We start from the raw sequence: 27,126 nt of genomic DNA on the forward strand, positions 1-27,126 counted from the left end.
ACTTTTAAATTGAAATGAAATAAAAAAACAATCAAATAACTACAGATAATCAATTAGAGACAATCAATGCCATTAAGAAGAAAATATATAATTTTCATAAGTAAAAACCAATAGCTAAACAATATTTGACTTCCTGTTTCTTTTTTCACATGTGCGTTTTTCTGCAGTTGCCATTTTGGCTCAATAAAAAGTGGGTGTTTCCCTCATCCCACCTTATCACATGAGATATCATTGGAAAGGCTTGGATGTCCTCTGTACAGTACACCAGGACTTGATAGGGTAGCTCAAATGAGTAAAAGGATATAGACGATCAACTGCTGTCTACTACAGAGGACATCATTGAATAGGCTGGGTCTCACCCCTAAATTATGTAATGCAAATGTCTACAATTCAAATAAAATGTATTTACTGACTGAGAGAATGATCTCAGATTTTGGGATACCAGGTTCCCCACCTGATGGTGCATACAGTTAATATCCCACACAAAGCAAAAGATCAAAAATAACCACAATTCCCCAACAGCATCAATTATAGAGGGATTATTCAGCTATTGACAGCTGCTCTGAAGGCAAATAGGTGAAACAGAAAAGCTAAAAAATAAATAAATAAATAAATGAATAAATAATAGACTAAGAAAGACACCATTATCCTCACAGGATTGTTCAGACCGATTGAGCTTCACTTACGTCAATTCAAAGCCGCATGACTTAAACCGCCAGAGAAGCACCCCAATCAAGCACAGCAGTAAATTTCCTATCTCACATTGATTGATAACATCGCAAAGTAGGAATTAACAGAGGGAAGGGAGGTGTTATCTGTGTGTTTCTTTAATATGAGCAAACCATCAGTCACCAGCATCTCCGCCTGCTGTGGGCTATGGGTGTCTTCATGCAGAATCCATAATATAGAAAGTACTTATTAATTTTTTTGTCGAGCATATCTGAAAGGTCAGGAATCAGTATTTTTCTATCAGCAGGGTACTCACTGAAGTGTGTTTGGCAGGTGGTACAGCCGTGCCCTCTGTGGCCCTACGTCTTACATCTGCGCTCCTCCGCCTAGTAAAGGTATCTTAACTACTCAGGCTCTATTGAAACAGCCAACACAGCCATGTCTAAAAGGACCAGCTGTATTTCTCCTGATGTCACTTAAACCCGCGTGACAGCGATCATGTTTACAAAGAAAATATGGCACCGTTTGGCCAGTGAATCATCTTTTCCTACAGAGCCATTCTTATACAGTACAAATAGGCCCACACATCTGTTCTTGCACATAATAGCTTGTTGTCCTTTCTCCCGGGTGCTGCCAGCGTCCTATTTCACATTTCATATGATAATACACCTCACCTAATCCCATGGACCAATACCCCTGAAGCCGTAATGTAAATGCAATTCGAACTTAATGCAAAACTTAGATCCAAACTTTTTTTTTTTCTTTCCCGTGAGTGTGAAACTAGTAAATATGTATTTAGTAGTGTCTTCCCGCTCTTTACTCCATCATCCTTTGCCCAACCACCCTTTCAGCCATTTCCGTGCGGCTGATTGCCCCATATCTCAGAAACCTTCTTAATTCAAATGAATCAAAGGCTACTGAAAGCAAATTGGAATGAGCTTCGATTTAGAGCTGTCATGGTTTGCTGCTGAGATACTCATTTTGAATGAGGGATGATTAACCAGCTCTCTCCATCGCCTTTACACTCTCTCATTGCCTGGCTCTCGGTGAGCAACCCGAACTGCTAAGGGAAACAACAGTTCACTGCATAATGCATGTGGTCCGGACAGCTGGGGAGAGACGACGAGAGATAATGCATGGCTCTCAGCACCTTCCCCGTGAGGTTTGTGTGTATGTTTTAGTGTGTGTCTCTGTGTGTGTGTGTGTAGGTTTTAATGTGTGTCCGGCAAGAGATGTGGGGAAAGAGTGAGTGCATGGGAGAGAGAGTGAGAGGAGAGTGAGGGAGAGAGATGTGTTAAGGATTTTTCTAGGTGAATCCTGGATGCTCACCTGTCCTGGCCTTGAGCTCTCACACACAATGACCTCCTCGTCTGCAGCTATTTCTGGCGGATTGTCGTTAACGTCCAGGACCTGAACAGTAACGGGAACGTGGCTGAGAAGGCTGGGGTTGTCTGCAACAAGGAGCAAATGACAAAGAAGATGAAAGTCAAACGTACGTCTCGATAACTAAGCAGAGAGAGAGAGTCAACACTGCATTTTTAAGTGGGACACACTGTGCTTTTCTAGTTACAGACAGCTTATAGGTTTGTCTTTGGATTTCCACTCTAAAGGCACGGCGGGGAGTGATGTTGCAGAAGGTAATCTTGTGTATTAAGGCACATCTGAGTAGCATCATCTTGCAGCAGGGTTTTTTTTTTTTTTTTTTTTTTTTAATTATTTATTTTTGTTTCAGTTGCTCTACTTTCCCGGTTGTGATGCATTTTTTGCCCCCTGGATTTGCATGAACAGCTCGTGAACCTTGTGCATCATGTGTCTTTACTTGTCTGCTGAAAATATACCCCTCTGTGAATTACACTGTGTTCACAATTAGGTCTGGGAGCAAAAAGAATACCCCTGTCTCATGCAGACTGCTCTATCTATTGGGCAGTACAGGACCACTGCAAGCCAGTATGATGGCAAACTATCATCCGTAAGCCAAATAAAGAACAGGAGATTATTTTAGGCGATTCTTGAGAACATTCTAGTTGATATGAAGGAAAAAGCATCAATTAATACACTGCGCATTGATTAGCAGCATTTCCTACAATTATGACCTCCTAGAGAGAGTTAGACCCCCTACAGATTTCAAAGGCCAGTGTATTTTGGAGACCAAAGAAAAGACCAATAAGTCAGTTCAAGAGGGTCAATATTATTAGAGCTGTTATTTCCTTTGGATCAAACAGCACCCACTTGTATGCAAAGTGACTCTATGAGAAGCAATAGAGGGACATTTAGAAAGCTGATTTATTCCATTTATTCATTTGAAAAATACCATGAATCAGTGCGGTCTTGATTTCTCTGATGCAAAATTAGATTACACAAGATAACATGAATTAGCTTCCACAAAAGCCACACAGCATGTCCAGAAAGACAGTGTTAAAACATCTGGGTGGGAAAATTTTTGCAGACAAGTACCCCCTGCCTCAATAAGTCTAGTCAAAGTACCCTTGAGCAAGGCAATTAACCCCCAGGTGCTCCAGCAGGGCAGCTCAGTGACTAACAATAGAAATCTGTGGTATGACCAGGCAGCTTCCAGGTGTGAATGTGTGTTACCGTGTGAATGTGAGGCAGGACAGTGCTGAAAAATAGCATGCATGCTCAGCAAAACCTTCTCTGCATAAATAAATATAGCTATGAAAAAAAAAAAAAAAAAATTACATGTGAAGGAAAAATCAAGCAGGTGCAGCAACCTCCATTAAATGAATGCTTTTTTAAATTTACTTTATCGTGTGCACTGAGAAGTGTCCCCATGTGAGTGCAATATGCAAGAATTCAACACTGCACACTGTACTTTCTATGGAGGGTTGTCCTACAAGCCCAAAGCAAAAACACCGCAGAACGTTACAAATTGTGTTTTTGTCTGCTTGGATTTGGTTAAACCATTTTATTTCTGCCTTTTGTGATTTTACTTATTCATTAATTTTTGATATGCAACTTGAATATCCTTGAATGTTAAGGAGAGGTGAAGAGATAAAGAAACATTAGCATGCAGCACCTCTGTCAGTTGACAAGGGATTTGCCTAATTGCGATTACAAATTAGCCAAGTTACCTGATAGGAATTCTTGAAGTCAGTCGGGCCTACATTGATTTAATTAATTTTCAACGTACCACTGAAAGGAAAGGACACTGAAACGATTGGGACTAATTTGATTTGGTAGTTGATTATAATGAAAATACACTCTGACCCATTTGAACACATTCTAATCAATATGCAAATTATAGTCTTCATCCTTGTTTTATCCACACGCTAATTGTTAATTTCACTATTTACTCACCTGGAATTGGGCTGTGTTCAGTTTCTAATAGTGTCCATGATGCTACTGTTAATTATGTCATTAGAGCATTTTACTGTTGTGTTCTTCTAATTAGACGTCTTACATATGATTGTGAAAAAAAAAACGGATGTGTCTGAGCATGTCGACAGTAAAATAAATAGTCTTCCTGCTGGTTACCGGAGAAATGTGTCAGGTTTCAAAATCTGTAATGAGTAGAAGGGATGGTAAGAGAGACAAGACTATGGCTCAGAGCAGATCGGAGCACCACAACAGCGTGTCCATCAATGTTCGTGTCCTGTCAGAATGTCTTTGAACAACACTGAACCCCTTTGGAGTAGAGTGTTCGCTTAGTGGCTGAAATGCGGTGCAGTTTATATACTCTTGATAAGGTGAGAGTGTGTACTTCAGATCCATACAGGCATGCCTTTTTTATGAAACCTTTCTTACGGTCGGTATTGATTTTGACTCCAATTTTACAGTCTATGAATTTGAACCTCGACAACTCTCTGAATTTAAACCTAGAAAACTCAGACTTTGTGATCCCCTTAGGATGTCTTGTTATCTTGCCGGAGGAGAAAAGTGTATAGTTATGTAGGTATATGTAGGTGGAGGTATAACACCTACGAAAGCTTAGAGCCATTGTTCTTTAATGTGCATGTTATTGTATTCCACTGTGGATAGCATTGTCAAGGCTGGAATCTCAGCCCTCAGCCATGGATTTTGCATGTTCTGTGTTTGTGTGGGTGTCCTCTGGGTGCTCAGGTTTCCTCCGACACTTTAAAACAGAGGCATGCCAGTTGAACTGGAGACCTTCAATTGCCCGCAGTTGTGAATGTGAATATGAGCGTGTTTGTCGGTTTATGTGCTATCCCACCGATGGACTGGTAATCTGTCGAGTGTTTCCCTCCCTTCTGCCCAACATATGCTCGAATAAGCTCCAGTCCCACTTTGACCCTGAATAGGAATAAGCAGGCAAGCAGGTGCCTTTAGTGATAGGTCTACAAACATAGGTGGAATTCTCTAATGGGGCTTTACTGGCTTAGCCACTCATCTAGCTGCCTGAGCGCACTGAAATGTGCCTCCATCAATCAGAATGAGCCATCTCACCCTATGGCTTCTTGCTATTTAAAGGGTTTGTTTACCTCTATTCTGCATCCACTAAGTCTTCAGGAGAGTAACTCATTAGAGGGCTCCATCTCAAATCCTTAATCATGAAACTAGGGTTACCATATGTAACTGTATTTCTCTTTAACACAAGCTTCTCCCTGGAACAGGATTTTATTGGCTTAGGGTGGGAAAGTGCGATAAGTACACTATCTGCTGCAACATGATATGTTGACCACTTGACACGCACAGACCTGACTGACTCGCACCAAGTACAGGCATAAGTCATACAGGGTCACTACTCCTCTTATCCGTTTCTAGAGGAAAGGGAAAGAACCTCATGCTATATCCCACCGGTACATATCGCCTGGGTGTAACAGCATGACCAACTCAATGTTTAGTCTTTTCCCCCTTAAAACACTGTAAGACATCTCTATAAATTCTCCTCAAGCCATAACCTGAGTCTCAGAGGTGTGCACAGACCCAGAGAAAGATCCAGACATGCCCAACAGATATAATAATGAACAGATAGGGTGTCCACTATGGCATTTTTTTCCCTATCCACATTTATTCCTCTGATTAAGGCTGTTAAACCTGCAAAAGTCTGAACAGTGCACCGGTATAGCCACTGTCTGTTAATGCATTATCTTGTGAATGCCTTCACAAAATGACTAAGTGAGTCTGTAAGTGAGTCTGACAGGCACAGGGGCTTGTCAGTCACATAGCACACCATACCCAGCAAAACCAAAGTGATATCTCCTACCGATCCCCAGTATGGACAAAAGAATGACACAGGTCCAGCTGCATCATCCTGCAGCTAAAATAATTAGTGATGTGCTTAGGTATAGACAGGTTTTATCTAAACACAGCACTAACACCCAACTCATGAGGCTGGCACCCAAAAATCACTGTTAGTTGATGGCAAGTCCAGCAGCAGCACTGTCTTGATTGACAGTGTTTTAAGAAAGAGTCTGAATAATTGGCTCAAACAGTTCTTTTGATTGGTCTTTGAGAACCAAAGGCAATTCCTGCTGGTGGCTGGCAGGATTACCAATGCTAGCCCAAATGAGGCATCAACCCGTCTGCTCTGTTCACCTTTACTAGTGTCCAGCAACAGTGAGGAACTGTCCACGGCGGCGCTGCTGACAGTTGCTTCATTTCTATGTATTATGGAAATAGACTGAGGGAGAGGAAAGTAACGCTCTTGTCCGTGGGGCATGACTGAGCATGACAGGGGAAGACAGTCCTCGGGGACATCACAGAGAACCACAGCTGACAGTATGTGTTCTACTTTGTGGCAAAAAGATACACCTCCACTTTACTGAACAGTCTAATCTTGTCTACAATGTCCGCATGCAATCTTGACTCGTATGACAGGGTACCGCCAATAGACATGAGGTTGGCTCCCATATTCTCTATGCCTGGAATAATCAGAGCCCCCATAGAGTGAAGGTTGTCTGAGACTCACAGAAACAGTTTCTCTGCCACCTTCAAAAGAGGTGCCAGTCGTATTACGCCGTCCCTATTTTTGAGGGACAGTAAGGTCCGGTTATCTGTCCTCACCAACACGTCCTTTCCACTTATAAATGAGGCGAAGTGTCCAAGGACTAACAAGACTGTTGTCAGTTCCGATAGGTTTATGTGTTGGCTGTCCACTGAAGGACACTCACCATCTACTGATCTTGTGAGGCACATTCCCACAACCCTATGCGTGAACAACAGCAAATAAGAGTTTATTCTGTCCTGTTCCTTTCACCTGTATCAGGGGCTCTCCTCAGTAGTCCAGGGTAATCCTAACTGACTGGGGGATGCTAACCAGGAGCCATTTGTGGAATCTCAGGTTTAAACACGGCCCCAGTGGAACCACCGTCACTATAATTTGTTTGTCTGGATTCTGACAGACAGACCTGGAGTGTGACAGTCGAGCTGCACTCCCAAGTATATCATCCTGTTGGTTTGGCTGGGATGTGCTCCTCTTCCAATTGGTGGCAATTCTAACTCGATTAGGTGCTGGGACCTTTTTGTAACATGCCCCCCTCTCTGGACTGGTGCATGTGAATCAGGTTTAATTTAAAGAAGGCTCGGATCCCCTGTTGGCGCAGCGGCTGGAGAGCTGTATCGACACACTTTGTGAAGATGCAGAGAGCCGGGGAATAACCACACAGCAGCCTGTTGTCTTTGTAGGCTATCCCTTGAAAGGAGGAGTGAAGGAATTTCCTGTGCCTGGAAGCCACCAAGACATGAATGTAAGTGTCTTCATGGGCTATTTTGGTAGCGAGGTTGGACCAATTCCAACAGCATTTTTAACATAAGCATCTGGAATAGTCTCTGTCTAAGGCACACACTGAATGAAACGCAGATCCATTACAGGTCTCAGTTCTCCAGTTTTCTTGGGAAACAGGAAGTAAGAGTTTTGCCCATCCATTCTGATAGACCACAGAGGCTCTGCCATTTCTTAAAACTCCGTCAGAGCATGGGCATGCTGCCGAACAGCCTGGTGTGGATAAATCTGCACATGGGGGCCCGATTCAAAAATGGCAGGTGACAAACCACCCGATCGGAGGCACCACTCATCTGTGAGGACATGGCCAAAACTGGCTGAGAACAGGCTATTCTCCGTTCAGACACATTGGTATAAATGCATTTCATGTCTCAAATACAGTGATCTACCAATAAACGTTCAGGGGAGCATTATCTAGTGTGCAGACTCTATTTTTCGTTTTTCTCAAATACATTCACCTCATGTCTGAGTATAGAGAACGGCGGTTCAGCCTCTACTCCATACCACCTGTCCTCAAAGACATCCGCATAATGCCAGAGCAAACCACTGTAATCAACAGAGGCGGGCTAGGGCGAAGTCTGTGTGAAATAGAACTTGCAGCTTAGTAAGATCACTGTATAAAGAAGGAGCAATTTTCTCAGTCTTTGGAAAACCTGGGTGGAATACAAAGGGAACTGACATTGCAATGAGTACTGTTTTTTTTTATTTTCATATGCCTCTTTTTAGTTGCTTACATAACAGCATGTCAACTGTTTATTGTGTTATGTTAAATCTTACAGTCTCTTTAGGTGTCAAACATGGAAAAAAATCTATCATGAAAACTTTTAATGAAAACTTTTAAGTATGATAGTGGAGAAAATTATAGCTATGCTATGTACAATGCAGTGTGTGTCTGTCTATCTATCACGTTGTAAAATCCACTAATTGCGTTGGCAATAAATGCACATTGAATGCATATTACACCGCTACACTACATCTCAGAGTACCTCTGAGAGTGCAGGAACCATTAGTAAATCATTATTTTCACACAAAGGTAAAGGAACGGCTAACACATTTCATAAGAGCTGGACTAGAAAAAAAGATTGACCCTAACCATATATTATCTGAGGTTTAACTCATTGCATTCAAAAAATGGACTTCTTACTTTAATGTCTTAAAAATTTATCTTGCCTTTTTCTCCGGAAAAGTTCTGGGGAATGTTGCTGGACTAAGTAAGGACATGAATTAGTGCTGCACATGTTCAATGCTAAGAGCTGGCAATATCACGACTCGACTGTAAATTAGGCCATCTCAACATGTATCTGAAGATCCTCTTCACAACAAAAATATAACAAAGGAAGTAGGTCTACCGCTACATGAAATGTGCTGTCATATTTGCTTTGAGAGTGAACTGTGGTATTTGTTCTCGTTTGCACACTTCTGAAGACCTAGAAGTTATCAATTCCTTTTTGTTTATTACTTTTCTAGACTTTCCACATATGTAAGGGAAACCGTGTGATGTGATGACACTTGAGAAAACCTCAGCAGAACACACCAGCCTTCGCATACACCTGCACACTTGCAAACACACACACATACACACACACAGACAGACAAACAAACAGCAGCTGTATTAAATTTGAATAAACATTCACCAGTCCACTTGTAAACATTTGGTTTACGGAAGGCAGTCTGGGTACCTACCAACCTCCGAGGCCATCACAGTGATGTTGTGCCAAGGCATGTCTTCCCTGTCCAGAGGCTGGGTTGTCCTGACAACGCCACTGTCCTCTTCGATGCTGAAGTACCGCACTCCCTCCTCTTTGCTGTCCATGAAGTACCTGTGTAGAGGACATGCATGAGCAAACGTGCCCACTACAAAAAAACTTTATTATTTTTTTCTTTTTTCCAAAAACCAAAGTGAAAGATAAAGAGACATTACAACAATATAATAATGGATAATCAACAGACAGCAGGACATGGTCAAACGGGCCCAAGTACTGGATTGGAAAAGTCACAGATCTGATTCCCTAAGGAGCCAATCCGTGTGTTCATATGCACTTTAGTGAGCAGGTTATGTTGGCGAATTGATTTCACAAATGAAAATGGAAAACCCAATCTCAGTTATCGGGTTTTGTGATGAAGAGAAACCTGGTTAACACAGCTGGATTTCTGTTAGAGAAACTTGATAACAGAGTCCAAGAAAAGAGAGTGGGTAAGGAAACTGGCACAATAAACAAAACAAAAAAAAAAAAAAATGATGCCAGGGACAATAAACACTCCACTATCTGTTCTACATGGCTGTTGAAGAATGATTTTTACCAATTTTATGTCACCACGGCCTGTGATGGAAATATAATGACAAAAAAAAAAAAAAATACCACATCGGCTGCAGCCTGCCTCACTTGTTAGTCCAGCTATAGAGAGGTAGAAAACTATTATTTTCACCCATTGAGCTATCTCACCCACTGCTGTCTGAAGCATTCGGCCAAAACTCATGGAAGATGCTGCCACATGAACCTGGCTGTCCAGTGTCTCCAGCGGCTTTGCGTAGGCAACAGGACACCGGTCAGCGGTGGTAACACTCTGGGGAACGTCAGGGGTGGGAGCTGGGGGATTTTTGAGTAATCACAGTAACACAACTAAACGTGTTATCCAATTTCCTGCCCTAATCTAATTACCCACAGTAATTTGGTTTCATGTGCACATGTAAATGTAGGCAATGTATGTCCGTCGACAGTCTTTTCGAAGTATCCTGTAGCATGGGTAGTGAGTTCCTACCTGCTGTGCTGATGCTCTGAATAATAGCGCCAGTAAAATGCCTAAAATGTAAATTCCAAAGGTCGAAACGGGGGAAACACAAGAGTTATGATGGCTCTGTACTGATGTGAAGCACACTTGGGTCAAACGCTATTTGCAGACACTTTTTATAGTTTGTTTTAGCCCACATAGGTGCCAAATGGGTCTGGTTCAGACAAAGCAAAGTACTTGAAAGTCAATTTGGTATGCTTTTCTGTGATCAGAGATACTATCTGAGCAGTCCCACAGAAAACTCTGCCCATCTGCTTCTCCAGGCTGGTTAAATCAAACACTAAGAATTATTGGTAAATATGATTTAGTCACATCTAGGTGTAGTTTCTCCCATGACTTTAGTTCACCTATTCCAGTGAGGCCATATATAACAAAATTCACCACCAGCAATGGACATTACATCAAATGCCATGTTTTTATATGCTGCACCTGGAAAGCTGGTTTGCATTAGCTCTGAAAAATAGCAAAAAATACCCTTATGATACTGACAAGAGACTTGGTTTAATAAAATCATGCTGTAAAATTATGCAGAATGTCTCTGATGCAGACGCAAAAGAGGCAAAAAGTGATGGACTTCATTTTTAAAGTCCTGTCTCGCCATCAAAACACAGGGAATCAAACATCCCCACTACTTTTAAATGTACTTAGTGCTTTGACAAAATGTTCTCAAAATACATATTTCTAAGTGAAGAGCAATTAACTTGAATATTTTATGAAGACAAAAATAAGGTGATGTTCATCCTGCACTGTTACACTGTTGTAATGGCTTTCTAGTCGAGCACATTTATTAAGCTGGAAGAAAATGCGAAAGGCGACTGCGGAGTAAGAAGTAGAAATGGGTTCAACTGTTCCTCTCATGAGTCAAAGCATGAAATGAACACTGACTGTGTATTCCCTAATTTATCTTTTAATGACCTATTTACACCTTTTAATCCAGCATTCACTCTCCTGAGTAATATAAGTCGACAATTTTCAATTGACATGCAAAATGAGAGATGGAAATGGTATAGGGATATTAATGCCAGGATTGCATTCATTTGACATAATGAACTGTTTTTTACCGTGGATTGCCTACAAGTGTAACAGACACCCTCAGTAGAAATGCTGTCATGATTTATTAAATGCTTATGCTCATAAGCACGTAATGGCTTTTCAGCTGCAAAAGTGAGTTTACGCTCAGGTCCTGAGCAGTCACTTTGTTTTGGCTTGTGGGGAAAAAATCCAGTCTAACACACCAACACTAAACAGCAATTGACAGTGCATGCATCTCTTGGCCCATTTTGGTTGTTTGGTGGTGTATTTTTTGGGATTCCTACAGATATTTTGGCCAAATGTAAGTGATGTGAGGTCATGTTGAGATGTTTCTACTGCAGTTTCAGTGGAATTAGATAGCAAGTCTCTTGTGAAACATCAATGGTAAACCCAGGTCTTGGTGTCAACCAGTCCAAATCAAAGAGAAAAGACTGTCTCTGTCACTCTAGACCTACAGTACATGTGTATATAGCACAGAAAATGTTCTTTCTAGAGGTTACTGAAAGTCATCCTGGGAAGGGTAAATCAATAACTGAAATGGATAAGACAGGATGAGGGAAAGTGGATCCAAAAAGAAAAGAAACACTATCACAAAATACCTTATGAATGCACTGAACAACACAAATGTGAGTAGCTGAGGGTGCAACTATCCTTTAAATAAGATATCTCCAATTTAAAAAAGTCATTTTTCACAAAAAAACAAACATGCAAATATGCTGGAATTGCAAAGTATCAAGTGCTATTTGTTAAATATCCCTGAAGTGACCCATGCCATCCATTAAAAATTACTGCCATTGCTTAGTATACATTGTATGTTACTGCTTTTTACACCCCAATAAAAAAATATGATATAATTATAAATCTACTATTAAAATAAATAGTTTTTTTTACAATAAGATGCAAACATGCCACAACTGCAGTGTATCAAGTGCTATGTTTTGTAAATTTTGTCCTGAATTTTTATTGCCGATTAAAATTTAATGGCATTGGTTGTGTATGTGTTGTACTTTACTACTTCTTACACCCCAACAAAATAAAAAAAAATGTAATTTCATGAGAGATGAGATACAAAAACAGGACTGATTCCCATGCACGATATGCATGATAGTAAACAGATGGTGAGCGTTGCCTTGGATGTGTCTTGACGTGAGCACACTGGGAGTGAGGCACCAGGACTTTATTTGTTTTGGTTATTTGTCCGTGTCAATTTCAGACTGACATTTGAAAGGCCACTTCAAAAACTATCTTTATTTCATGGGATGAGCGGGGAAAACAACTGACACGGCCATGATCAAAGAGAGCCAAATAGTGATCTCTGCCGTATTCTGGTGCCAACGCAGGAAGCAGCCGCGTGTGCATTGTTGAGCTTTTTTCCTGGGTTCAAATGGATGTCATCGAAAGCGTTCCCGCTGTCTCCTCCTTTATGCGGCGAACGCTGGGACTCGTGTTGGAATGGACGAGGCGGGGGTATCCCACATGGAGACCCTTTCATATGTAGATTACCTTCTTGTTTACCACAAATCTTTCACAAAGTCTTATGATTCTGAGATGAATCAGAGATGCAGACCCCCCGCTTTTATCTCCCTCCCCCACCAAATCATCATCATCAGGAAGGACTGCAGGTAGCACTTGCCTCTTCAAAGCATGGAGGACAGACAGATGTCCATAATAAGAGTCTGTGCTTACTGCCGCAAATCCCCGGGCCCCTCAGCAAATGGCGGGGCTCTAAACTATCATCCCACAACATGTAATAGCATTAGAAGATTGCAACTTATTGATGTATGAGAAAGGTTTCATCTCATGAGGAGTTTGCAAGATCATAGCCATTCCATCATTTCGGGGTATGGTATGAAGGGAATTTGAAATTAATACGAGCAGCGCGGAGTGGCTTTGGCGTAATGTCATGAAATAAGTTACCTGTGCAGAGCAAAAACTAGGATTAGTCCACTGCCTAAGGCTATTATCAAGGGGTTTCCAACAGTACACAGCATGTGTTTAGCAAGCATACAAATGTGATAAGCAGTTGTATTGCCTGAGGTTACCTAGTCGGTTCTCATACAAAATGAACATGTGAAAAAACATTTTCTTTGTGTTCTCCTGTTGATGATTTTTTCCCTCTTATTTCCAACATCTTATTTTAGTCATCTCATTTCCATCTTCACTTTATTTCTAAGGCTATAATATTTTGTGATTCGTCACGGTACGATTGCTGCAAGTCACAAAATGTGCTGCATCACATGCCGGTGCCTTCCTGAAGGTGCAGGATATGGCATAAGGCAAATGCATTTATCCAAAGCTCCCTTCTCACTGGTGAATGTAGAGATGTTTAGGATGGGATACCCGGTGGAAGCAAAACCCATAACCTTGAGAATGCAAGGAGCTAACAAATTACATTGATACGGGGCAGAGAAACCACATCAACATTTTGCGGTGATCTCATTGGTTGGGAAAGCCAAAGAACCACAGGTTTTCAGGGCACAGCTATGCATCGATTATAAATTCTACCGATTCAACTTCACGTCCGCTAAAAGAAATACATAGATCTAACTGCTCTGACTTTAGTCTGAATTGATGAATCATTCAACTTTTTTAAGACTGATGCAATAAATAAAGTAGTTCTGTTGTCAGTGTCTTTTACACATTTGTGAGGAACTCTGCAAAATTTGCCGAAGGTCCATTTATGTCTGGACTTTTAGACAAAAACTGTGGAATAAGCAACAGAATTTGATTCAGTGTACATGGGTCTCATTATTGGCCTGTCTCACTGAAAAATGATGTGCTTATTCTGTCTTTTTTTTTGTCTATGAGTCCAAATGTTCTCACTTAAATTGAGTGTATGGTTAAATAATGGAAATCTCTGCTCAGCCAAAGACTCACATTACACACACACACACACAAAAAAAACAACAACTTGTAAGCTAGACTAACCAACAATATTATTCATGCCTCCGAGACGAGTTTGTAGCGTCTAACCAAACTCCAATCAACCTCTTACCTTACAGGGCTGTTCCTGCTGTCGGGGTCCCGGGCCGTTACAGCGCCCACCTCGGTGCCAATGTGTGCGTTCTCATAAACATCCATGATATAATAATCCATAGAGAAAACAGGCGGTTCGTCCACGTCCCCCACTGTGATTTTAAGTGTGGCAGTGTCTTTGAAAGAGCCAAGATAGGAAAAACGAGGATCGATGTGAGTATTCATTCCCTCTATGTGGAGAGTGTAGGTCTTCTTTCTCTCATAGTTCAGCGGCTGTTGGGAAAAAAGGCACCACAGGGACATGATTAGTTTTTGCGGTAAAACATTTAGTCACTGACATTTAGTTTGGGTAACACTTTACTTGGACTGTGAAATGTTGATCCTAGCAATAGAGTGACAAAAAAGATGTTCGGCAGCGGGTCATTTGCCTGTTTGCTGCATGCCCACAGATTCTGTACCTCCAGGATCAACCTTTACATTTTCATTTTAGTTACACACTTAAACTTTTCCTTCATTCCTTCATTTCTTTTGGGGTTGGACTTTCATTTTTATCTCACCTTTGCAAATTTGTATTTTCTTCTTTGCTTAGTATTTTATCATCGCCTTATGTCTTATTTCATCAGAGTAATTGTGCAAATGAGCGCACTAAATTGCACGAAAGTGATTTGAATGCGACAAAGCAAAATGAAACGGAGCAAAAATAGATTTAAGCAACCACATCAACCTGTTTGTAAAGCGTCTTAGAATAGCAGTTCTCATCTGAGAGCTATCCATTTTTGGCCACGTGCCTTGCACAGAAATCCGACATCAGTGCTTTTCTCAGAGCAAGCTTTATGCAAGCTTTGGTTTAGTTCAGCAATAGCACATAAGAATCATCTTACATCAGGACAAAAAACAAAAACAAAAACAAAAAAAAAGCAAACAAAACTGAAACGGGTTGAGACGCAAACACATAACTGAAACAGACAACAGAAACTAAATGACAGCAAAACTGAAAATCACTGTCACGTTACTGAGCTCTATTTCTATTTCTATTCCTACTAACATCAACGCAGAGCAGCACAGGAATCAGCGATAGACAATGAGCGATGTTCATCAATCGGCACCCAGCCTCCAAACAGCAAATGACTGATGCAATGAACTGCATTGATATTACACACCTGCTTTTTCATGAAATTTCAGAAAATTGCCCCAAGGAATCTTGGAGAGATCATATTTCTACAAACAGCGTGCCAAGTGCTCAGAAGTGTCATAAACTTTGTGAACTCCGGGTGTTAGGAGTTGTTTTGGGAGAAATTACTTAAATAGTTTGAATGGAAAGAGAGCTACACAAGTCTTACTGCAGCCACCCTTGCACAGAGAATGCATGTAAAGCTTAATGTCTTTATTTCAAACGAGAAGAGGCAAAAGCGCAAAAAATCAATACACAATATATTACATCATATTTCTGCTCTAAGGACATCGTGCGCTCACCTTTTTGAGGCTGATGATTCCTTCTCTGGTGTCCCGGTCCGTGGTGATGGAGAACATGTTGGCCCCCTCCGAGTTGATGATGCTGTATTTGATCTCTGCATTGATGCCGGCGTCTTCATCATTGGCTTTGATCTTCCCCACCGGTTTCCCGACTTGGGCCGATTCGGGGACGTACAGCTGGTAATTTTCTGTGGATGGACATTGATGTGTACCCGTTCAGAGACAGCAAAAACTGATTTTAGAGGAAAGCTGATCTGCTCCACATCTTTGCCCCAGTGTTCGACTGGAGGAGCTTAGCTAAGCATTTTCTGACTCTGTTGCCATTTGTTCCTGAGGGAATGTCATTAAAAATATTCCGCAGTGCTTCAATTGACATTAAATGCTAAACTGGGTCTGATAGCACTGGAATGGAGCAGATCAAACTCTGGGGCAGATAATTATTCAGAGAGTGTTGATGGTTTTGTAATAGTTTTCACTGCAGCACAAATGAATAACTCAGAGCCAAGAGGGATTGCACTTGATGAGGTAGTTTCAAAGACAAAGAATCATAACTTCATCATTATTTAAATGTACTATTAAAATAGAGAAAATCGAGCTGCAAAACAGAGTTTTGATTGATGCTCATCTAATTTGCTAATTATGGACGTTTTTACTGCAATATTAGACTGCTCAGTTGCAAGATAATACAACAGAATACATAATAGTAAAGAGTGCATTATGACTTTTTAAGATGAGAAGCCTTCACAATAGTTGATTAGTTCTTATAAAATCCCACATTGATATTTGGTTAAATGCTGTATGCATAAAAAAATGTCTAAGACAAAAATTAATTAGTGAGAAATTAAACAGCACAAAAGTGAAACTGAGGGCTATATCCTGAAATGGTGACGGTCTTGCTTTGCCTCCAAGGAGCTGCACAGAAAATAGACTCCAAAAGATAACCTGCTTCATTTTGTGAGCAATCAAGGGTTTCTTTCCGCAGTGAGATACAGTACCCACTATTTTAAAGATAATGCATCCGCTTACAAAACAACTGATAACAAAATGAAATCAAATTATGTAAATTTCAAAGGATAGTGGGTTGCTTAACTCCTTAGTCAACAAAATGCTAATACTTCTCCTAAATTAATGCATTACGGGATACAACTTGTCTCATAGAGAACTGTCAGATTGACCTAGTAATTGGCATGCAACCACAGCAGAATATTTTCACGTTTCTCTAGTTTTGTGATGGGTCTTCCATGATGGCAGCAGACCTGGTGCACAGACAATCAAACCCTCTATTGGCCTAAAAGAGGTCGGTTGCATGACTGTCATCTGAACGTGCAGGCTACATACTTTGGGGAAACTTGGGCGGGTTGTCATTGACGTCGGTCAGCGTGATGTTGATGGTGGTGGAGCCAGAGAGGCCTCCGACCTGGCCTGCCATGTCTTTGGCTTGGATCACCACAGCATAGTGTTCTCTGGCTTCCCGGTCCATGTTGGCTAAGGCGGTCCTGATGATTCCTGCAGGGTCGGAGGGAAAAAAAAAAACAAACAAACCATGTGAGCTACAATTAATTAGCTCTGTAATGGCACCCTGAGATGCATGAAAAAAAAAAGAAAATGGGTAAGTTTAAAAAAAAAAATGAAAGAAGGTGAAAATAATTTAAAAAAGGTGAAGGATAAGAAAACAGTCATACGTTCACATCAAAAATGCAATTATAAAGTGATTAAGGTGTGAACGCCACGCTGATGGTATTTCTGCAATTCTTATCAACATTAGCGAGCCACAACTGCATGCAGGATGAAAGAGGACCTTCCCGTTCGCTTGATAACATCCCCTCAGCCGTGCTGATGCAGGGCGGGCATTTGCGTTCCCCCTGCAACCCGTAATTTGAGGAATGTGGTGGCCCCGTCTTCAAAGTGCACACCTCACCCATTTGCGGGAGCTTTGATCAAGTCTTAACAAATGAAAATGAAGCAGTGCAGTCTGTGCCAACGGTGGGATAATGGTGCACTTCCTGTCTGCTCGGCGGGCGCGGTCGGCTTAGCAGCTTCTCTGCAGCAGGAAGCCACAGGAGAGCGGTGAGCTGGAACTGAGCAAGTCTCCAGCAAACTCACTTTTCTCCGTGTTTGTTCTTCGGAAAAATACCGGTTTAGTGTTTGAAAATGTTAGGGATGTCTGTGGCTTGTGATCCTAATTTTACTTCGGTGACTGAAGTACAGGGACACGAGAACGGGATCAGTCATAATCTGTGCTCAGCTGTGTCTTCTTCCATTAGAGTGAATAGAGTCAGGACTTTAGCAAATTAGTAAATTTTGTGTCTTGGGCTGTCTCACTTCTGGTCTTAACCCCTTACTGCCTGAATTTATTTACAATTATCTACAAAAATAAATTGTTTTGTATTTTTGCCTTCAAGCAGATGCTAAATTATTGGTGGTAAAGTGCTTCCAATACAATTCTTGGTATGTGTGGAATATGCATCAACAGCATTAGTGGGATACATACACCACCTCGACTGCATTAAGACTGGAAGTGGTTTGAGGCGAATTCGCGACAATAGTCTACAAGGGGTTAAATCAGCACCAGCACCAACGGTCTGGCCAAACACACACATAAACGTCTTTTTATGTTCATTTGTGAGCATTAAACTACTTGTCCACAACATACAAGTTTAGACCGTCCGACTGCCTCTCATTATCTGAGGCACAAGTTGTCGGTGACAATATGGATGCTCTGGATGCGGCAGATAATAACGGAGCGGCGGATGTAATGCAGCTTCATTATAAAATTATGTCTTCATTCTACATCAATGAACTCCCTCAGGACCGCCACCAGTGCTCATGCTGTAACCTCATCCACCAGTTCTGGTTTTGTCCCTTTCTTTGTAACGGGATTCCCGAAATTAGCACCCGAAGCATGGCATTTTATAATTGCAACAGTGAGAGGCCTGTGGCTACAATGAACAACGTGACGGGTTAGTGAGGAATCACAGCTGTAATAATTTGGGTAAAATTTGACAGTGGCAGGACAGGAAGCAACTTAGTGTTTGATTTTTTTTTTTTTTTTTTTTTTTGCAGAAAAAAACAATTAAAATGAGTGCTTCAGTCAGTAAACAGGATTATCGTCGGGTGTTGACATTTTATGCAATCATGTAGATAGCTGCATCATGCAACTGTGTTACTCACAGTACTAGGAATAGTCGCATTGTTGTGTGCATGCAAATGGTGCCACTGTCTGTGTCTTTCCTGACAATAACACGCATGAGGTGCACTCACACATTTCCCTTTAAAAGGCTAACATGCAACCATGCACCCTCCAAAACCTTTTTCATTTTTGACTCTCCCAGGCTCTCATTGTCAAGGTTAGCCTCTCAACACTTTTCATTATGTTTCAAAATGACTATGCAACCTTGGTGCAGGGCAGAATGCAACTTTCTAAGGTACCCATTCAATCACATTTATTACTACAATAACACAGAAAACACAGCCATGAACTTTCTCTGTGCTAGCCCTGTGATATATGGCTGCAGCCATGCGCACCATGGAGAAAAAGCAGGAAACTGCAACACGGTGGCAAACTGAAAAACACACTCACACTGCGGTGTTTGCTTCCTGTGTTGCTGCATTGTATTATTTATTGGCAACCATGGGTCCATGTCTCTCACATACGCAGCTTTAATGTGTGTGTGTGTGTGTGTGTGTGTGGTGTTTACACCTGTCTGTTTTAGTGTGCAGGACTGGATTTTGTGCTAAATGGTTAATATGCCACCGTAGCTCCTGAAACTCACATAACCACACGGAGCCTGATTTAATTTGTGCTACCTGTTACATCACTGTTCATTGTAAATTGCGTGCTTACCCAGAGCCAAGACCCTCTGGCAACCATTAAACTGCTCGAGTGAACTTGTGAACCCTGCAACAATGAACAACAGTCGGCCAGGAGCGGTGAGATCAGGGAGGAGATGGAGAGGCGTTGATCATAAGAAGGGGGGGGAACAGACTTTGCTGCTGTTTTTCTCCCTGCGTGCGTTACTGGAAATCACAGTCATCCTTGATACGATTACAGAATGCAGAGAGGCACCGCGAACGCATCACTGAAGCCTGTTAAATATGTTTCACTTGTCTGAGTAAATTGTCTAACTGAATCACATTAGGGCCGCCTCGTGAAATCTGACGTCGAGTCATCTATCACAGGACCCCTCGAAGTTTGAGCGGAGCAGACGTTTTACATTTATTTGTTTTCTGAGACCCATCTTTACGATCAAAGTGACAAACAGAGATATGCGGTCTCATACAGAGCTAGAGAAACACACAGACACCCTGCCTCCGGTGCTATTTCTAATGTCGATCCGTAGTGTCGCTGCTACTGAAAATACACTATACCACCGCTGCAAAGAAAAAAAAAACGTGAAAGGGACTTTGAATTAGGCTTATTTACGCCTATTCTGTTTACTCGTTTACTTTTTCTACCGTTTAAAAAATGCATTAGTTAAGTTTATGCAAGCTTTATGTAACCAAATGATGCGGTCAGGTAAACTTGTGTTGTCTCTTCACAGGGTTGATGTCAGCAAATCACACTAACGTTAAGTTGAAGTGCGAGCTTGCACTGCATCTCTCTCTCTCTCTCTCTCTCTCTCTCTCTCGTCTGTCTGTCCTGCTGGCCCAACGTGAGCTGAGCATGGCTGTCTGTGGTCTGTCTGTGTCTGGTTAACTTTCCAGCTACTTCCATGGCTGTGTTCAATGATTTTGTGGCTTGCAAAAGTGAGAGTGAAATCCAACTAGTTCTTACGGCTGAAACTGCAGTTCGGACAAGATGGCCGCATTGCATGTGGACGCAAAATGAAATTCATATTTTCCGGCAGCAACCTCTGTGGGAACCCATCCAGACAAAATACGGCCATGCTGGCACTCCTCAGAGGAAAACATAATTTTAAAACAAGGCAGTGATTATCTAGTTATCAGTGGAGGTTAAGTTGCAACTCTGGACTGATGCAAGATGGAAAGCAGCGGATTGGTACTGACTACTGATTAAATACTGAATTGAAAATGCTGATTAGCTTGCTATACTGGGCAATATGGATGAACCATCAAGTGGTATCTTAATATTCTATAGAAAATATTATATTCAATAAATATCGTCTGTTTATCTCATTCTGTTGTGTTTAGGTCTACTTGTTCTTAGACTAATTCTTCACAGTGCGTCATGGGTCAGGTAGGAGCAGAATTTGCATATCCATTAATTAATTTGAAGTCATAGGTTTTTATTTGAAAATTAATGGGTATTAGTTGTTTGTTGTAGTAAGTATATAATCAAAAAATGCATCAGTAACACAATGTCCATTAAAGTAAGCTGGTGAAAGAAAAAAAAGGGAAAAAATGAGTAGCTGGTAGAAATTTTAATTTACGAGCTACTGTGGCTGGTGGATGAAAAAGCCAATTTCCATCTCTGATCTGCACCTACAAAATGTTTTTTTATGATTCGCTGTAACTCTGAGTTTGTGAAGTCTTTGCCAAGGCCAACAGCATCCTCCTTAGACAGTTTTTTTTTTTTCATATTAATATACTGAGGAGTTAGATGATCTTCTATTTACCTGCATGTACAATCAAATGCTTTCTGAAGACATTGTTAACATTTGAACTTTCATAAAATGTCCATCCATTCAATTCATTTTCGAGCAGCTTTTGACCAACTCGACTGAAGGAGTTAGGAGGAAATGCTTTGGTAGTACTCGGTTTCCAATGTTCGCATATCAAAAGCACGCATATCACCGAACTTGATTCGAAATTAATTTACAAAAGCAGCATATTGGATATTTTAAGCTTCATAAGTTCCTGTTTTAACAAAAGAGGCAGTGATGTCTGACTGTTCTACAATAGACTATTTTCCTCCCTCTTTCTTCAGGACTCTATAGGCAGAAACTAATCCACTTGCCTCAGGCGGAATAATCATTAAAAGTGGGTCAAGGAACGAGGCAGCCAACAGTATTAACATCCAGGGGATCTTAGGTTACACATCATCTGTCACACAGGGCTGCGGTTGAAGTCCCTTAGACTGCCTGTGAACCTCGACTGATCCAGCTGGAGAGCCACGAGTCAGCATCAACGCGGGGGACCAGGGAAATGAACTTTTAAAAATAGCACGAGACACAAGGCAATACGCGCGGCTATCCAGGGCAGACGACAAAGACGTAACCTTCAACAATCGCTCTTATGTCACGCTGCCCAGGTAAAGCACGTCGAGGGGGATGAAATTTCCGATGAATGAACGAGCCGCAGATTTCATTTCGTTTCATTTTCACAGCTGTGTCAACCGCCGTGCGAAATAAACTCTAACCTGCACTGCGGAGGATCATCTCGACAAGTCATTTAGTCTCACATTGAGACTTAAAATCCTGTTTTTCTCCAAAGAGTGGCAAAAAAAAAAAAAATCTGCCAATGGGATGAGATAATCACACCTGTTTCCGATGCAATGTTTCTCTTGTTTGAGGAATTTTCCTGGGAACAAATATACAGTAAATCTGTTGAAACAAGATATAATAAAGCAGCTTGGTTGATTTTTTTTTTTTTTTTCACTTGTTTTGAGGAAAACAAGATTTTAAACACTCAATATGAGACTTAACCACTCATTTATTAAGCAACACTTATTGCAGGCCACTGCCAAGTGTCACTTTCTTCTGATGTCAATTTCTTTTTAAATATGCACATTGTATCCATCTATGCACACTGTTTTTTTACCCTGTGCCATACCATCGACTATCTGTATTTTTCATTTTTCATATTTATTATTTTCATCAGTATATCTTACATTTCTTACATTTCAACACTTAAACATCTCATATTCTCAGGCTACTTTATTGTATATACTTAGCCCTTATTGTCTTTAGCGTATATATTTCGCATATTTAGTCTCTATTGTATATACTTTTAATTTAATTTAATTTAATTTAATTTAATTTTATTTTTTTTTTAATTGATGATGCTGCTGTAACATGTGAATTTCCCAGTCTGGGATCAATAAAGTATACCTATCTATCTACCTATCTTTTACACATTGTGTACTTAGTCCTCTGATGTAATTTTTTTAATCTGTGGATACTGCTGGAAAATGTGAATTTCCTTTTGGATGAATAAAGTATCTATCTATCTATCTATCTATCTATCTATCTATCTATCTACCTATCTATCTATCTATCTATCTAAATAATTTGTTAAGGTGGACATTGTTTTTACAGTTTAGTTATTCCTACTGTTTGTATTCCTCTAGTGCCTGATATTTTCAGTAAATCACAGTATCAGCAGGCTGTTACAGTATCTTGAAATGCACAGTGCCGTGGTACCTATGCTTATGTCTCTGGTATTCACGAGCTGCACTGAAATGCTGCTTGCTGCCTGTTTTGAGATACAGCGGCGCTGGATTGAGACGCTCTTTGAGTGTTCTGAATCACACCGCGGTGGTTCTGTCTGTTTTTATACGCCGACTCCTCTGCGAGTATCTACAGACTGCATGGTGTTGTTCTGTGCCTATTAGTTCCACTCGTGAATGAACAACCGTTAAGTGGGGCAGCTAACTAGACAGACACTAGTGTGTTGCAGGGATTTATTCCAAGGGATATCAAAGCAAAGAAATGTGCTACGACTGCCAGGTTATGAATCCCCAACCAACTTCATCTCAGGGTAAACACAAAAAAAACGATGAAGGCTCCTTCCTGACCACGGCTAAACAAAAACACTCCAGCGAAATGCTGTTTTCTCTGCAGATTTGATGCATTCATGTAATTGTTCAGTGGTTTTTGTGGGGAGGCAGAATTAATTCTTGATTTTAGATGTAATAATCTACCCCGGCGTTTTCCCCTACCATTAAAGAGATGGGTTGGGTCACTCTGCCTTAAAGAGCTGCTAACCCTTAAATAATTTTATTAGTCTGGGTTTCAAAGGAGAGCTGCAGTGTGTCGTAATGGTCTAAACTGTGTTTCAGAGGCTTTTCCGCCATGTCAAGAATAAAATTCTGTCAGTAAACACTGAATACTTGTGATTTTCTGGCATGAAAATGGGGAAAACTAAAAAACCCACACTGGTCGAAGCACACTGAGGAGCAGCTGATGCTCCCTCATTGAGCATTTTATTCAATTTAAGACATTCAAGTGGAAAAAAAAGGGAAGAAAAATATATGGCAGCACACTGAGGCTTATCCAAACCTATGCAATCAGGCTAGATGTCATTTCATGACACCCGTAGGGAAATTGGGAAAATCACTTTTTGCTTGCCCCATTCACTTGCAGGTCAGAGCAGAGGGTCAGCAGTGCTGGAACTGGGAAAGATTGAATTTCTTGCTCAAGGATACTTCAGCAGGGAAAGGTGTTTGGCAACCAAGGGCAACCCTACAGCTCAAAATCATAATCATGGCTCATCTCCCATCCATGTGCATCAGTTTGCTAAATCATCACAATCCTCAAAAATGATATCACAGTCCTAAAACGAAGACTGAATGAATGTTGAAGTCTCCAAACACCAAAAATCAAAGAGACAAATCGTTTTTTTTCCCAAGAAAATCAATTAAGTGTAGAACACACACTGAATCAGCACAGGTCCATTTTTTTCTTTCTTCAAGCTGTCTTTAAATGCCAGGTCTCAGCATGGTTGCGCCGCTTTTCTTGGTCACAAAACATAATCACAGTGCTTGCAGCCACTTTCCTATAATGGTGTGAGCCCTGCAAACTCTATTGGAACTCGTTGGATATTAACTGGAGTCTTAGCATTACTTAACCTGGGGTCCTTGAGAAACGGAGACCTTGGCAGACAGCCACACTTTCCATTAAAATAACACCAAGACGGACGATCTGACCTTTTGAGTCTCTTATTACTCCTATACTTGTGAAGGCGCATCGCTCCCGAGTAATCATTCACTGCAGCAGCTTTTAGGGACAATCGGCACACACTAAAAAAGCAAGAAATGTCTCTCGCTTTTGGGAATTTCACTGTTTGTATCTGGAGATAAATTGCCTGTCCCCTCAGATGATCTACTGTCATTCATTTGTCATCGAAGCAAACTGATAAGAAGCTACACCACTGTATATATATGGTTTGTGTGTGTGTACTCAACTGGAATTTGGACCTGAGGTCAGCAAAAAAACATCAGCTATGTGTGGAAACTCATAACAACTGATTCGGTGTGGCTAAATTGCAATCTCATATTGACTGCGTGACATTCAGGCCCAAAACGAAATTCCTTTGCAATACTGAAAAGGGCAGAGGTGTTTTCTTTGGAAGTTTAGCTACCTGAAAGGTATCTTAATACTTTGACACCGAGATCTCACCTCGCCTCGCTCTCCTGGCCGCTTCCTGAGCCGCAGTAGCTCAGGTAGTCTGCGGCAGATCTCAATGGAACACGCCGGTTAATTTAGAAAATAATTGAGAAAGAGACGACTCCCTTGAACCTGGGTCCGTTTGACACAGTGAGGTGGTTAGCCTTTTCCTCACCCCCCCCCCCCAGTCTATTAAAGTTGATACCATCACACTATCCACCTCTTTGTCTGGCTGGAAACTTCTAAAGCAGGACAATCTCCTGGGTGAACAAAAAGGATTATAGGAGATTACTAAAGCGCTCTTCAATCTCTGACTCCAGGAACCTTGGTTTTTGGTCCATCCAATACGGTATTATCCTTGTCTGTCTGCACTTAAATAGCTTTTCTTTGAAAAATTGATCAATAACAGCAATGATAATGATTAGAATACTAACAATAACAATGATTTTGATACGTGTTGTCCTTTTCTTCTCGCTCACAAAGCCTTTCGAGAGTTTTTTTTTAACAATGGCGCATACACCTGCTTTTGAATTGTTCAGTCATTAAGCAGGTTTTCAAGGCTGCCTGGAAGCGGCGTTCGGAGGGCTGCTGATTGACTGACAAAGTGACAGCTTTTCCGTTGATCCAACCACGGAAAGGACTTAATCCATGGACCGGGAAACGTCTTGATCTGTGTCAGCTCCTTCAATAAAGTCGAACACTCCCAAATCCCAGATCAGCAGAGAAATTAGCCTATTTAAGATGCAAAAGGGACTAACGGGGCAGCGGCGCGGTGTGTCTGTGCGGGTGTATGTGTGTGAGTACAGATGTTTAGCGGGGTGGGGGAAGGGCGGAGGGGGGCGGGGGGGGGTCATCCAACTATGAGACTCAAGAGGCACATCCTTGATGTCTCTCCGGGTAAGTGACAGATACACACGAGTGCTGGGAAAGACAGGAGTTACGACCCGACTATAAAAAGGATAAATGCCATAACCCAGTGAGATACACTTTTGCTGAGAAGTAGAAAGCTCTTTGGGAAAAAAAAAAAAAAAAAAAAAAAGTGCTGGCTTGCGATTTTAAGATTTGCAAACCATGTAATCAAGTAAAACCATTTCACCCGCTGTTCGAGTGTCATTTAGCTTGCCAATGTCATCAGTCTAGTTATACTTCCTAATATTGTTTGAGCGGTCTTTGGCATTAATAAAAAAAAAAAAAAAAAAAAAAAAAAGACTAGTGACACAGCACATCCAGTCTAGCCATGCATCAGTGTGAGAATACATTTTCGGCTTTGCAACCGACACCCTCATCCTGTGTGATTTACATTCAGTGAGCAGTCAGGGGTTCAGCGTGTCCATCTAATACTGTGTTGTCCTTGTGCATCTCCTCATATTTTTGACCAAAATCCCCAGACGAGTCACAAGATAAGCAGCAGGTGGGGGCTCGGTGTCTTTCGAAAGGACGCCCGGCAAGGACTCAGCGCTGTTTGATCGACGCACTGCGTACAGCCGGGAGCAAGAGCCTGCGACCTCTGTATAAATTGCTACAGATATTGCATTTGAACGATTGTTTCTTAACACAGGGTCTTATTTTTATTGTTGATAATGCCTAAAAGCTGGGGATGCTTATAAACTACTCCTGGAATAACTACGGATGGGAAAAGGGTGTGCACTGAATACATGATAGGTGAAATAAAGGCACAGTCTGCCATAAATGTTGGTTTCGAGCATGTGGAGCGCTGAGAGTCTGCAGGTTTTCAGGTGATTTCACTACTTAGTGAAACCCTGCAAACTCTCAACATTGCATGCCAATGATTATTGGTTCAGAAATATGCTCGTGTTGGTTAAAGTGGTTCATGCTCGATTGATACAGCGATTATTGCATTCGAGAACAATAATTCCTATTCTGTGCTGTGTGTTTTTTTTTTTTTATCTTTCTTTCCTTTGCTCTATTGCTACAGAATGCTACAGGAAGAACACAGTGGGGGGGAATACGTTGGGGTTAAGAAAAAACATACTGAAGTGGCTTTTGTATTTCCTCATAATAGTTTTGTGTGGCCTTGCAGCCATTTTGCGTTCCTCACAATATCTATTATTATAGCTGCTGTCAAATGGAGACACGCATGCAAAGCATCTCTTGCGGCGGCACAATGCCCATGCAAAGAGACCAACGAGACAACAATAAGGCTGAAAACATCCTTAAATTACATCCCACTGTCCTTTA

At 41.2% G+C, this 27,126-nt stretch overlaps 1 protein-coding gene across 2 annotated transcripts in view; it reads right to left on the bottom strand.

Annotated features, from left to right (window-relative positions):
• LOC115378950 (cadherin-18-like) overlaps positions 1–27,126 on the bottom strand; it is a 104,600-nt gene that overhangs the window by 31,366 nt on the left and 46,108 nt on the right. For both annotated transcript variants that reach the window (XM_030079536.1, XM_030079535.1), the window contains 5 exons: positions 16,979–17,146; positions 15,641–15,828; positions 14,187–14,440; positions 9,053–9,189; positions 1,999–2,120 (listed from right to left, as the gene is read on the bottom strand). In XM_030079536.1, the coding sequence (XP_029935396.1) occupies positions 1,999–2,120; positions 9,053–9,189; positions 14,187–14,440; positions 15,641–15,828; positions 16,979–17,146 (869 nt within the window). The remainder of the gene's footprint in view (positions 1–1,998; positions 2,121–9,052; positions 9,190–14,186; positions 14,441–15,640; positions 15,829–16,978; positions 17,147–27,126) is intronic.

This window comes from Myripristis murdjan, chromosome 20 (assembly GCF_902150065.1).
Source record: "Myripristis murdjan chromosome 20, fMyrMur1.1, whole genome shotgun sequence".
In the NCBI taxonomy this organism is placed as follows: domain Eukaryota; kingdom Metazoa; phylum Chordata; class Actinopteri; order Holocentriformes; family Holocentridae; genus Myripristis; species Myripristis murdjan.